The 11309-nt window shown below is 49.4% G+C and overlaps 2 protein-coding genes across 3 annotated transcripts; one reads left to right on the plus strand and one right to left on the minus strand.

Annotated features, from left to right (window-relative positions):
• Window positions 1-3996: 3996 nt before the first annotated feature.
• Window positions 3997-6385, minus strand: MRPL46 (mitochondrial ribosomal protein L46). 2 transcript variants are annotated; one of them, XM_008934464.3, is made up of 4 exons: window positions 6233-6385; window positions 5737-5935; window positions 5113-5286; window positions 3997-4441 (listed from the first exon to the last, which is right to left on the minus strand). In XM_008934464.3, the coding sequence occupies exons 1-4, from the start codon at window positions 6308-6310 to the stop codon at window positions 4191-4193; spliced, it is 702 nt and encodes a 233-aa protein (XP_008932712.2). In that variant the 5' UTR covers window positions 6311-6385; the 3' UTR covers window positions 3997-4190. The 2 variants fall into 2 exon arrangements, with proteins under 2 accessions (XP_008932712.2, XP_017925022.1); XM_018069533.2 differs by lacking the exon at window positions 3997-4441 and adding an exon at window positions 4811-5017 and having other exon boundaries at window positions 6233-6372.
• Window positions 6386-6431: 46 nt separating this feature from the next.
• On the plus strand, window positions 6432-10184 carry MRPS11 (mitochondrial ribosomal protein S11). Its single transcript, XM_025894855.2, has 5 exons — window positions 6432-6805; window positions 7042-7131; window positions 7892-8021; window positions 9322-9387; window positions 9814-10184. The coding sequence occupies exons 1-5, from the start codon at window positions 6432-6434 to the stop codon at window positions 9919-9921; spliced, it is 768 nt and encodes a 255-aa protein (XP_025750640.2). The 3' UTR covers window positions 9922-10184.
• The last annotated feature ends 1125 nt before the right edge of the window (window positions 10185-11309 follow it).

The raw sequence follows: 11309 nt of genomic DNA on the forward strand, positions 1-11309 counted from the left end.
AACTGCAAATTGCTAAGTGAAAACTCTCTTTCTAAACTTCTGCCTCAGCCAGTTATGACATTGGAAGTTCATGGTAGACAGGTAAAGGGCCAGGTCCTGCCAGCACACTGTCCTGCTTCTGGAGTGGCCTGTGATAGTGAGTCCTAAAGCCCTGTACACCCTGCATAAGGGTTTTGTTGCCTTGCTTCGGTTTTGAAGAAGCTTCATTTTTATGTTGCTGAACAACCCTTCATATTTCAACTGAAAAATGCCCCTGGGTCTCCAAGCATTGCCTATGAAGTCCCAACAAAGGATTCTATACCCCCCAAGATCTGTTAGGGAAAAGTAGCCTTGACAGAAAGCTGTAGTTGGAACTATCTGAAGGGCGTTCCTGCTGTCAGCATTTCATACTCACCTCACAAATTCCTGGATTTCCTTTTCGTGGGCTTGGTGTCAAGGATTGGGTATTATGAACAAAGTTTCTGGGGTAATTTTACCCTGAGTACAAGTTTCCCAGCAGCACCCCTTCTTTTATATCCATTCTTACCTTTGTAGAGATTCACTCAAGCATTGCCTTCTGCCTGCCCCACTCTGCATCCTTCCAACGTGCTGGTTATGCCAACCCACAGGGGTGATTTCAAAAGAAAAGGGAGGTAAAAGGTGTCCTGAAAACAAAAGGATGGGACAGAATCCACTCATGCCACTGCTGATCTCAACCAGATTTTCCACACAACTTTCTGCTGGGTCTCTGGGCTGCCATGAGCAGAGCAGCCCATGCTGCATCCCCTGCAGGCAGCAGAGCACAGCAGGAAAGGGTAGTGCTTGCAGAAATCCCAGGCACTACTAGAAAAATTCCCTCCAAAGACACAGATCCCTTCCAACACAAGCACAGGAGCTTGAACAGAACAAAGGCAAAGTGATGCTGCTGGAGATGCTTCATCCTCCAAGACAGGGAGCAAGCCCAAAGGCTACACCAGCTGGGACGGCATAACTCCCACCTTCCCTGAGCCAGCCCACCCCTTGCCCCAGCAGTGAGTGATACTACAGGTTCTCCCTGCACCCAGCAGCTCTCCCTGCTCGAACAAGCGTTTGGGAAAAACAGCAGCTCCCCTCCTACAGGTTTTCAGAGAAGAGTAAGCCACTTAGTCTGTGATTCCAACAGCCTCTCCTGGCTCCACACGTATTTATCTTCTCCATTTTGAAGCCTTTGGTTACTCGGGGCCAGCCAGGAGGAGCAACAAACAGCAGCTTCCCATTATGTGGGAAAGCATGCAGTTCTGAACAGTTCACAGAACACGTGAGCACTAACCCCCAAAACTCACATAGACAGGGAGGGATGTCAGCTAGGGAATGATTTTGTAGGAGAAGTAGAGGAAAACTATCTGTGAAGCTGAAAAGCAGTTTTATTAGCACTTGTTATCTCTCCTCCACTGGAAGGGAGTACTAGCATCAACTTGCCACAAAAAAACCCTTCATCTCCCTCTTCTAACGTGATGGCTTAAGCAATGGCTTAGATGCTTAAATGCTGGTGTTTTAGGTTGCAATTGATCCTTCCATTTGTTTCTGCTCATGGTAACTTTTAGCAACAGCTGCTGGACTCTATCACACCAGGGAAAGGGCATTTGAGATGCTTCCTTCCCCCTGGGAGTGGGGAAAGGATTTGGCTTTTGTGTATGACCCTCACGAATGGAAGCGTCCTGTGCCGAAAATGGCCTTGAGGAGCAGAAAGGCCCCCCAGTCTGACCACATCCCAGCTTCCTCCCCCTGTGTGCACAGTCAGGGGAAGGTAACACTCTGCTGCCAGCCTGGGAGCACTGATCTTACACTGGACTCCTTAGATGAGCCCCACATTGCTGCTCTCAGCGAGGAGTCACAGGTCCTTTCCAAAACTACTCTCTCCGGTGAACACTTCACAGGAGAGCTCTTCAATTGATCTGACTGTGCCTTGCACTGAAGCACCACAGCAAATTCAGTGCCTTTCACAAGCACTTGCTACACCTTCAGGTTCTGGCAGAGAGATCTCACGTGAGGAGGCTTTTGCCAAGGCGAAAAAAACCCTCCAGGCTCTGGGTGCAAACAAGCTCCATCCTCTCTCTACACCCAGGCAAAGACTCACAGAGGTCTCCATTGCTTTCTCAAGGGGAGTTTTTTTGTTTCATGCTAAACACAAGTGAAATCCTCCCCCAGCTCTTTGTGCCACCAAGCTCCCAAAAGAAAAGAACAGCCTACTGCTGTGACCTACTGCAGGACTCTGGGAGCAGAGAAAGTGAGACCTCAAACCCTCCTCTAGGAAACCATCATGATATCCTCCTACCTTCCCTCTCACTGAGGCCAGAGAAGAAAACAGGCCACACACAAGAAATGTGGGAAAGGGCCCAACTTGCAGGATCTGGGATTGTTTGCAGCAACTGGCTGAGGGTTTTTAAATAAAATCAACTGCAGGGAAAAATCAAAAAAAGCTTTCAGTACAGCTTTTTCTTTCTTTTGTGCTCATGCTTTTGAGGATAAGTAAGTACTGATTAAACAGCATTTTAGATGTTTTAAAAGTTTTATTCCAGCAAAAACCTCCTTTTGGCATGGGAAACGGGGTAGAGACCTTGGCAAAGGGAATGCCCCTAAGCCTGCATCCTATGGAGCCAGTGACAGCCTGAAACAAGAGTGGCAGAGAAAAGCCTAATCCTGTGCTGACTGCACCCACAGCCCCCCAGGTGGGGAACAACCTGAGGGGAAGGACTCACCCCTCCCCACTGCAGGAGCTTCCAGTCCTGGAGAAGGCAATAGTGCTGACCTCAGAGAGCAGCCAAAGTATCTACACTTTTTCAGGCACATATTTTGCTCCACCTGCATTTCCCCTTTGCCACTCAACTCTGCTGCAGACTCAGCCTCCTTGCCAGGCCTGCAAGGGTGCCTCCAGGAACAGTTTTGTTGGTAATTTATGGGAAACCTGCAGCTCCCAAACTGTCCAGTGTAAGAAAATGCAAGGTTGATGTGCTCCCTCCCTACCCTGATGGCTTGCAGAATGATTAAGGATAGCTTTAATTTGAGGCCTGCAGCTCAACAGCTCCCAAAGGATTGACAAAATACATAGAGCAATCTCCAGTTCCACCTCTGGAGGCCAAAGTCTCTCTGGATGATTAACAACAGCTATTTCCTCCCTCTCTCCCTGTCACTGGAGGAGGCTGATTCCCTGCAAGGTCCAGCCAGCACTCTGACTACCAAACAGCAACATTTACAACCAGAAAAAACTTCCAGGAACAGAACTGGCCCCAGAGGGGTGAGGTAGCACCACACAAACCCAGGACAGATCTTCTAATAAAGAAATCAGGATAACAGGGTCAGGTTTCCCGAAGCAGACCCAGCTGGGCTGGGTTAACCGTGCTGGCCTAATGCAGTGGGAATGGGAGCTGAGAACTCCCTACAAACATCTTTGAGGCTGCTCCCACAACACAGTAATGCTATAACAGCCTTCCCCTTCTAGGAGAACAGCCTCCCAGCCCAGACAGGGAGCTGCTGCTGCTGCTGTTACCCTCCTTCAGTGTCTGTTGAGGCTCAAGGGGAGGCAGTGTGGGTGGAAAATCAGCATTCGTCTGAAGAATGAGCTGCTGCCTATTTCTCACAGATCCATGTCCTCCACAGCCGCTGCGTATCGAGTCGAGGCCAGAGGCAGCTCCAGTGCAGATTAAATGTTAGTAAGCTGTGAATATCCCAGCTTTCATTCTCCCCAGAAACCCACCTTGCCCTGGCTGGTGTCCATGAGGGTTTGTTCTCATCTGGACACAGAAACAAGCCTCTAGTGCTGCTCTTACCAGACAGCAGGTACCAGAGACAAGCATTAGCCACTGCAAGGAGAAACCATTTGAGCTTGAGCCTGTGACAGGAGTCTGGGGAGGAAAGCAAGCCTCCCGGGTACCACAACCCCAGGGAATCACACTCTTGGGAGAGGGAAAGATCACAACATGCATTTCCAGAAGAGGTGGAGGAGGATTCAACAAGAGCAAAGAACTCCCTCAGGAAAGCTTCACTTCCGAGTATAAGTTTTAATATTTATTCAGTACAGAGCCAGTAAAAAGAACTGAGAAATAAGGCAAAGGCAAATTATCCTCCAGAGCCCAAGTTAACATCTCACACACAGACCATGCAAAGCAGCAGCCGTGCTCCTCCCTGGAGCCATGTCCCACATCTTCCCCATCTGCTGGAGCACAGCCCGTCGCTTACAAGTCCAGGAGGAATCGATCGACTTTTTTCAGGTATTCCGGCTTCAGGTAATCTCCCAGCTCGTTCTTTGTGACCCACAGGTAATCTGCCTTCAGCTCTGTCTGGGTAAAATCAGTGCTCTGCAGGAAGGCTTTGAAGAAGAAGACTTTGGCTCCCACGTTATCCTCAGTCCTGATGGCCCTGGGGAACTTATACTTGTAAATCCCATATGGTGCATTCCCCAGGATTTTGGCTTGAATGTGATCTCCTGCAACACCCCAGCAATGCAAGAGAAAAAAAAGAGACATAAGAACACACAGCAACAGTATCTGCTCTCCTGTATAACAAAAAGGGAACCATAAGCCACTCCTTGCCTCTGCTTCAGACTGACTGTTTCCTCTATGGCAGAAATACTGACAACTGTGAGCCTTTTCTCATGAAGAAACTGCTCATTTGGAGACCAGCAAGTCCTCTCAGAGTGGGAGAGGGAGGGAGAGGGTACCAAGCTTTGCCAACCCACAGTGAAAATTAAGGACACATGGGTTTGCCATCATCACCCATCTGCTGCAAAAGCTATTACACAGCACCGAGAGGGAAAGAGAAGCCATATACCTGGAGCAAACCCAGACATTTAGAGGGTATCTGGTGATGCTCCAGAATCAGATCACCTGGCACTGCTTGCTGCTGGTGGCATCCAGAGATCTCAACTCACAGCTCTCTGCCAGCCCTCCACATGCTGCAGTACAGAGCCGATTACCCTGCATCTTCCCAGAAAAGTCTGCCCCACTGAGCTCCATCCCTCTGCCATGAAATGCTTTTTCCCAGCAGGTGGCAAGCAATTTCACTACAGCAGATGACAAATATCTCTCAGACAGGGCACAGGAAGAAAACCACTGGGACAAAGAAGAGGGAGGGTCAAGCACAGGGCAGACTACATACCCAAAAACGTAGCCATGGCTCGCTCAGCTGTGCTTCGCAGAGTCTCTCCGGGCTGCCATTCTGCTTGAGGCAGGAGCCACAGCTCCTGGTTACCAATTTTCTGTTTCACCAGAAGCATCAGGTTACTGTCCAGCTTCCTGTTCAGCGATGTTCGAATGTTCTTTTTATCAGCATCTGCCAAAAACCAACATAAGCTGGAACAAGACAAAAATCTAGACAGGAGTGCTCTCAGTTGCTCAGGAAATCAACGAAGGATTCAGCTGGAAACCACTCCTGTTTCAATTCCAGAAGGAATTTATAGCAAACAGTCTGCACCCCTACTTTGACAAAAATCAGCAAGAGAACTAAACAGAGCTTAGGAACCAAGTGACCAAACATTTCTCTTGTCTGGAAACAACATCTATTTTCATCATTTTGCTCTGGTAAAGCTGAACACGCACATTTTTTTGGTGTGGGAATGCTGATCTCCCTGTCAGTTAATTGCTCATGTGCTAATGGTGCTACCACGGAGTAAAGACTCTCTTTAAAGCAAAAAAGACTCAAAAATGCCTTCCTTCTACTGAATAGCGCTCTGTTTGGCAAACAATCTGGGTGTTCTCTCCCACCAGAAACTTCAGCCTGTACCTGTTATCCGTGAAGCAGGTTTGAACCGCAGAAATTTCTGTTCCCACTTGTCCTCCAGGTCTTGAGCCATGATAACCGTCTTGCCAGTCACTTCATCATCATCATCATCATACAGGCTTTCCTTCCTCCTCTTGAGCCGCTCCTCCTCCTCCAGCTTACGGATTTCATGATCCGAGTAGTGGCTTTTCTCCAGCTCTATCTAGAAGGACAACATAAAGAATTCTTGAGCCACAGCGCTACGGGTGTTAGCAAGCTGAATTATTTCCACCTCAGCGAACACAAGATAATGGGAATTTCCCTGAGGTTGAGCAGGGCTTCCCTGTTTGCAGCAAGAGCACCTAACAGGGACACCACCAACACCCACATAATGTAGTGCAAATAGCATACAGTGCACTCGGGAAGCAACATCAGACTGTGTGTGCAAGGCCACCAGCCCCTGATGCTCCTCTCCCCTCATTCCCTAGGGCGCCATTTCCCCACCACCAGCCCCCTCTACCTGCCCCATAAGCGCCATCATCTCCTCCTCCTCCTTCTCCAGAGGCTGCGTGATCCGGGGAAGCCTCAGCAAGCACATCGCGCCGAAAAGCCTCCATGGGCGGCGAGGCAGCAACAGGGCAGCAGCGCTGCAAACACCACCGAGCCGGACCCGGCCGCCCCGCTGCCACGAGGGGCGCCGCCATCAACGCGCAACCCACATGCCCGCCATGTTCCCTCCCCGCTCCCGTCGTGCTCCGCGGCCGCCGCTCCGCGGGGCGCGCGGTCGCGGTCGCCGCCATCGAGCGCGGCCGGGGCAGCGGGTGCTCGGGCGGGCTGGGGGTGAGCGGAGCTGGTGGGACGGGCTATGGGGAGCGCGGGCACGCCGAGGAGGGTCTCTGGGGGTTTCCCGCTATCGCTACACGCGGTCCCCACACCTCCCCAGCGCAGGTGCTTCACCGGCCGTTCTCTCCCCCTTCAGGGCCCGCGCCATCGCCGCCCTGTGCCGCGGGCTCCGCACCGGCCCCCCGAGGCTGCAGGACATCGCGGGGGCGGCTGCCAAGGAGACGGAGAAGCAGAGCGCGACCGAGCAGAGGTGAGAGCCGAGGCCAGGCCGCGCCGGGAGGGCGCTGCCATCTGCCGCTCGCTGCGAGGTTTTATCGCCTCCAGTGGGTTTGCAGCCGAGGGAGGGGAGGGAGCGGCTTGACTCAATCAGAAACGCAGCTTGTGTCTTTCGGAGACTTGGTCCCTTCTTTCCTTATTTCCCAATGTGAGGTAAAACTTTGTAATGTTTAAAGAGCGAGGCCTGATAACTCTTGTTTTGCTCCTCAGCCCTTTAATCCTGCAGAGGAGCTCCATGAGATGGGATGGAAAGGTTTATGAAGAGATCCCAATAGCGCACATCAAAGCAACGTACAACAAGTAAGCAAATAAACTCCTCCATTCCTGCTCTCATGCACAGTAAAAGTTCAGGACATACCCGTGCTCTGGCCTGTCGTGATTTTGATCTAAAGGTGCAAAGGAAAAAAAGTGGTGTTTATGACAGAGAACATGATACTGATCTAAACCTTCAGTGCTGTTCAGGAGGCATAACTGTCCTTAGAATGTCTTTAAAGCTATAAGGTTGGTTTTATACATTTTGACTACATTCCGATATGAATAATCAGATGCTGACAGCTTTAACAGCAGGTTACTTCCAGCCTTCTGGTCTAGCACTGCCACTGTGCAGCTGTTGAAAGAATTGCCATATTCTCCATGAGAGACGATTGTATTTCATCAGTGATCCTTGCTGTGGTACTTTACTGTTGTTTCTAAAGGTTTTCAAAGTTCTAGAAATGTTTTGTGCATTTTTTTTAATAAGCAGAAGAGGTAAAATGCAATGAGAGGTGGGTCTGAAAGGGCTGAGTGGGATCTGAGGTGTACCTGGATAAAGGACACCTTATCCAGAAAGTTTCTGCCACCTCGCTCAGGGTCTGTAGGGTGACGGGAAGGTCACTGCTGGGAGGGCTCTGCAGCAGGTTTGAGTGAGTGGGATGCCTTGAAAGGGAATGCTGAGCTAGGGTGGCTTGGAGAAGGGAGGCAGAAGTCCTGCAGTGAGCTGTGACAGTAAGGTGAGCGAGAAGAAATGAGCATAAAGCCTTGTTCCACCTTGCTTACTCCCTTTGCCCCTCTCTCTCTGCAGCACCCACGTCCAGGTGGTCAGCTTTGACAGCCGGCCGCTCGCCCACACGTCCTGTGGCACAGAAGGCTTCCAGAATGCCAAGAAGGGAACGGCCATTGCGGCACAAACCGCAGCCATGGCAGCAGCTGTGGTGAGTCCACACCGATGATTCCCACCTCCCAGTACCTGGGCACATGCCTGGCTCGCAGGCAGCATTCCAGAGCTGTTCCATGCTGTCAGTGTCCCAAGCTTCATCTGCACACAGACAAAGTGTGTTTGAAGCAGCTGTTAGAAATGCCCTGAGGGTGAGTTGAGCTGTGCACAGCTCCTTTTTTCCTAAGTGAACATCTCTCAGTCATTTTGGGAATGTAGCCCCTGAATCAGCGGCAGTTCAATTTTTGCACCATGGGGGGACTGAGAAGCAGCTGTAGTTACTGGCTGGATGTTTCATATTTGGTCTCTGCCACAGGAGAACTGAGCTGCTGCCAGCAGTTCCACTCAGAGAAGGTGATGTCCTTGCAGATGTAGTTTCCAGCCACATGTGGTTTATTATAACTTTCTAACAACCACATGGGTGTCTGGGTAGAGGAGATGAGGCTGGCTATGTCACAGTCCTCAGTACAGCAGAATGAGGCCAGGTTAAACTGAAAATCCTCATCCTACATTAGGTGGAATTCACTCCAGCCTTTCATGTCAGAGGTGTTTGGTGCCATTGCTGGCCAACAGCTTATTGTGATTGACTAAGAGGAGTATAAGAACATCTTCACTATTAATCTGTGATCATTGGAGCCTCTTAATAGCTGTGTAGCTGTGCTTGGGCAGATTTATTCTATCACTGTTGAAGTTGTTAGTATGTTAATTGCACCAGAACACAGCAAGACAGAGAGCCAGAGGAGCTCCCTCCACGTGGTGGCAGCAGGGCTGTGCTGTACAGCACTTCTTCATTTCCAATTTGCAAGCCCCTAGAATTTTTGCACTGGAGGTGTGGACTCCTGCACAGCAAATCTAAAGCTTGCCTGCACTTCTCATTTACCCTCCAGAAGGAATCTACTTGTCACAGGGAAAAAGTCACCGCATTAAGGAAGGGAAAACAGCTTTCAGTTAGTCCTTGTTAGTCCCTTGCCACTTCAGTCACGTATCCATGGATATGTCCTTTTTTGCCTTGGCTTTAGATCACAGATAGTTTGATTTTAAAGCTTTCTCTGTCTGCAGAGCTGACAGTCTAGCACAGAAGTCCTCCTGAACTTGCCATGGCTATATCCAGGCCTCCTTTGCTCCTAGATTCTCTGCAACAATCCCCATATATGTCTTCTGTATCCATTACTGAGTAGTCTTTATTTTTACTTAAATACTATTATGATAATGGGTCAGAAGGGAACGACAGACTCCAGGGGATCCAGGCCAGCAGCAGTTCTCTCAAAGAGAACACTAACCAGTTGTTCTTTTCACAGAAAGCACGTGGGAAGGGTGTATTGCACGTGCGAGTCGTGGTGAAAGGACTGGGACCGGGACGCAAAGTAGGTGTCGGAGTTTCTTTGTCATATTTTATTTTCTCAGGCATCATGCATGTTTCCTAAATTCAGGCTAGTCTCAGTTAACATCACTGAATGAGATGTAAAGGATTCATCATTCAAGTTCCTTGAAACGAGTTATTAGAATATTTAGAGTTGTGGGACTTCAGAGGTAGCATAAAAGCTGTATTTGGGACTTCTTACAGTTCAAGGAGGAAAACTGATGGTAACACTGCAAAAAGAACTGAAGCAGATAGGTTTAAACTGGGTTTTCTGATACAAGTCACTTATTTTGAAAATAATTACAAAGTGAGAACCACTGGAACAAGTTGATTTGGATGGGGGACCAAACTGTTTTGCCCAGAGCTTTTTCCCTTCTGTGCTGTTCAGTGTGTTGGTAACAGTGTGTCATCTGCTGTCTTGTTGTTACAGGCTGCCATCAAGGGTTTGACAATGGGAGGTTTGGAGGTGATCTCCATCACCGACAACACCCCGGTTCCCCACAACGGCTGCCGCCCTCGGAAAGCCAGGAGAATGTGAGGGGGTACTGGAAGAGACACACAGCTTTCAACATCAGTCCATGCAACAGGGACTGGGTTGAATGTTGCTCCTGTGACAGACTCTGGAAAGCCTCCCTCCCTGGAAATACTTGCTGAGGGAAGCTTGAAGAGGAGATACCATCCTGGGCCTTAAAAGCCCAGGTGATAGAAGCTGGTGGTGAAAGCAGGCATACATGTGCTCCCTTAGTGGGAAGCCTCTTGTCTAAAAAGTTTGTTGATTAAAATGTTGGTTTTTGACAGCCATTCCTGCTGTGTTCCCAGGAGTATTTTGAATTATTATTGCCTCTTAACTGCTCTCTTCCTCTTACCACTGTATGTGGCTCTTGCCTAGCCCTCTGTGCCATTAGTGCCCTTGTTAGAAGGGGAGCCTGAGGTCTCAATTTCCTTGTAGTAAACAAATGCATGGAGTCACATCATCTTCCTTCCCTCTCTCAGTGCACATATTGGGAAACAAGGCATGGGGTAACTCTTTCTTTCCCCCTGGCTCGCATAGATCATTGTGCTGTGTGAGAGGCAGCTCTCCCTGTTCACAGAGCACTGGATCCATTACTGGCAAAGATCTGTTGCAGTGCTTTGTTTTGCCCAGGCTGTACTGGCCTGCCACTGCTTTTGGCAAAGCACCATTCTGTCTAAAGGGGCTGGGATCTTGCCAGGTTTGGTGCTTACAGGCTCTTTGGCCCTGCCTTGTGCACCACCAGCTGGATTTTTCGGGGTCCTGGCGAAAGCAAGCAGGGGTTAGTAGACCTGAGGAACAGTGAAATGCTGCCAAGGAGATTTAAAACACTTAAATCTTGAACTGTACCTCTGTGTAACCACAAGCAGCAGGAGCTTGTCATCGGTCTGTGATGTATTATTGCTGTCCCAGGTCCACCCAGAATTTCTGCCAAGGGAATACGTCTGGAGCATTAACCAGGGAAGGTAACAGCAGTAACTGATTACAGGATTGATTTCCTGGATGGCAGAGGCCCACTGCCTAGCAAAGGGCACCTCCTTCAAAAACCCTGCTGCCAGAGAAGCCCTGGGGCCATACAGCATGCACTGGGCAGGTATTTCACCTGTAAACAGGGTATATTTTGGAGCAGCCAGCAGTTCTATTGCAAACCCAGAATCTTCCTTTCTATTATTTCTCTTTCTGTCATTCCTCTGTAGTTTCTTAAATTGCATAATTAACCATTTTTCTTCTTTAGAGAAAGGGTGCCATGGCAACAAGGCAGTGAACCTCCTTCATGGGGCTGAATGGCATTCGGCAGGTTTTGAAAGAAATCACTCTGCTTAGAAGAGCCCGATGAGTTGCATTTGACAGAAGAGAAGAAAACAAGATTCAGATGAGTCCCCTACCTTAGTCCAGCTGTCTGAATTTGAATGGAG

This window comes from Manacus vitellinus, unplaced genomic scaffold (genome assembly GCF_001715985.3).
Source record: "Manacus vitellinus isolate BGI_N305 unplaced genomic scaffold, ASM171598v3 scaffold_16_pilon, whole genome shotgun sequence".
Classification (NCBI taxonomy): Eukaryota; Metazoa; Chordata; class Aves; order Passeriformes; family Pipridae; genus Manacus; species Manacus vitellinus.

Coding starts and splice junctions, on each gene's coding strand:
- MRPS11 (XM_025894855.2), top strand. CDS start 6,432: ATGCCCGCCATGTTCCCTCCCCGCTCCCGTCGTGCTCCGCGGCCGCCG. Junction 7,132..7,891: donor ATCAAAGCAACGTACAACAA/GTAAGCAAATAA, acceptor CTCTCTCTGCAG/CACCCACGTCCAGGTGGTCA. Junction 8,022..9,321: donor CAGCCATGGCAGCAGCTGTG/GTGAGTCCACAC, acceptor TTCTTTTCACAG/AAAGCACGTGGGAAGGGTGT.
- MRPL46 (XM_008934464.3), bottom strand. CDS start 6,310: ATGTGCTTGCTGAGGCTTCCCCGGATCACGCAGCCTCTGGAGAAGGAG. Junction 5,936..6,232: donor TGATGGCGCTTATGGGGCAG/GTAGAGGGGGCT, acceptor TTGTCCTTCTAG/ATAGAGCTGGAGAAAAGCCA. Junction 4,442..5,112: donor AGCCATGGCTACGTTTTTGG/GTATGTAGTCTG, acceptor GGGGTGTTGCAG/GAGATCACATTCAAGCCAAA.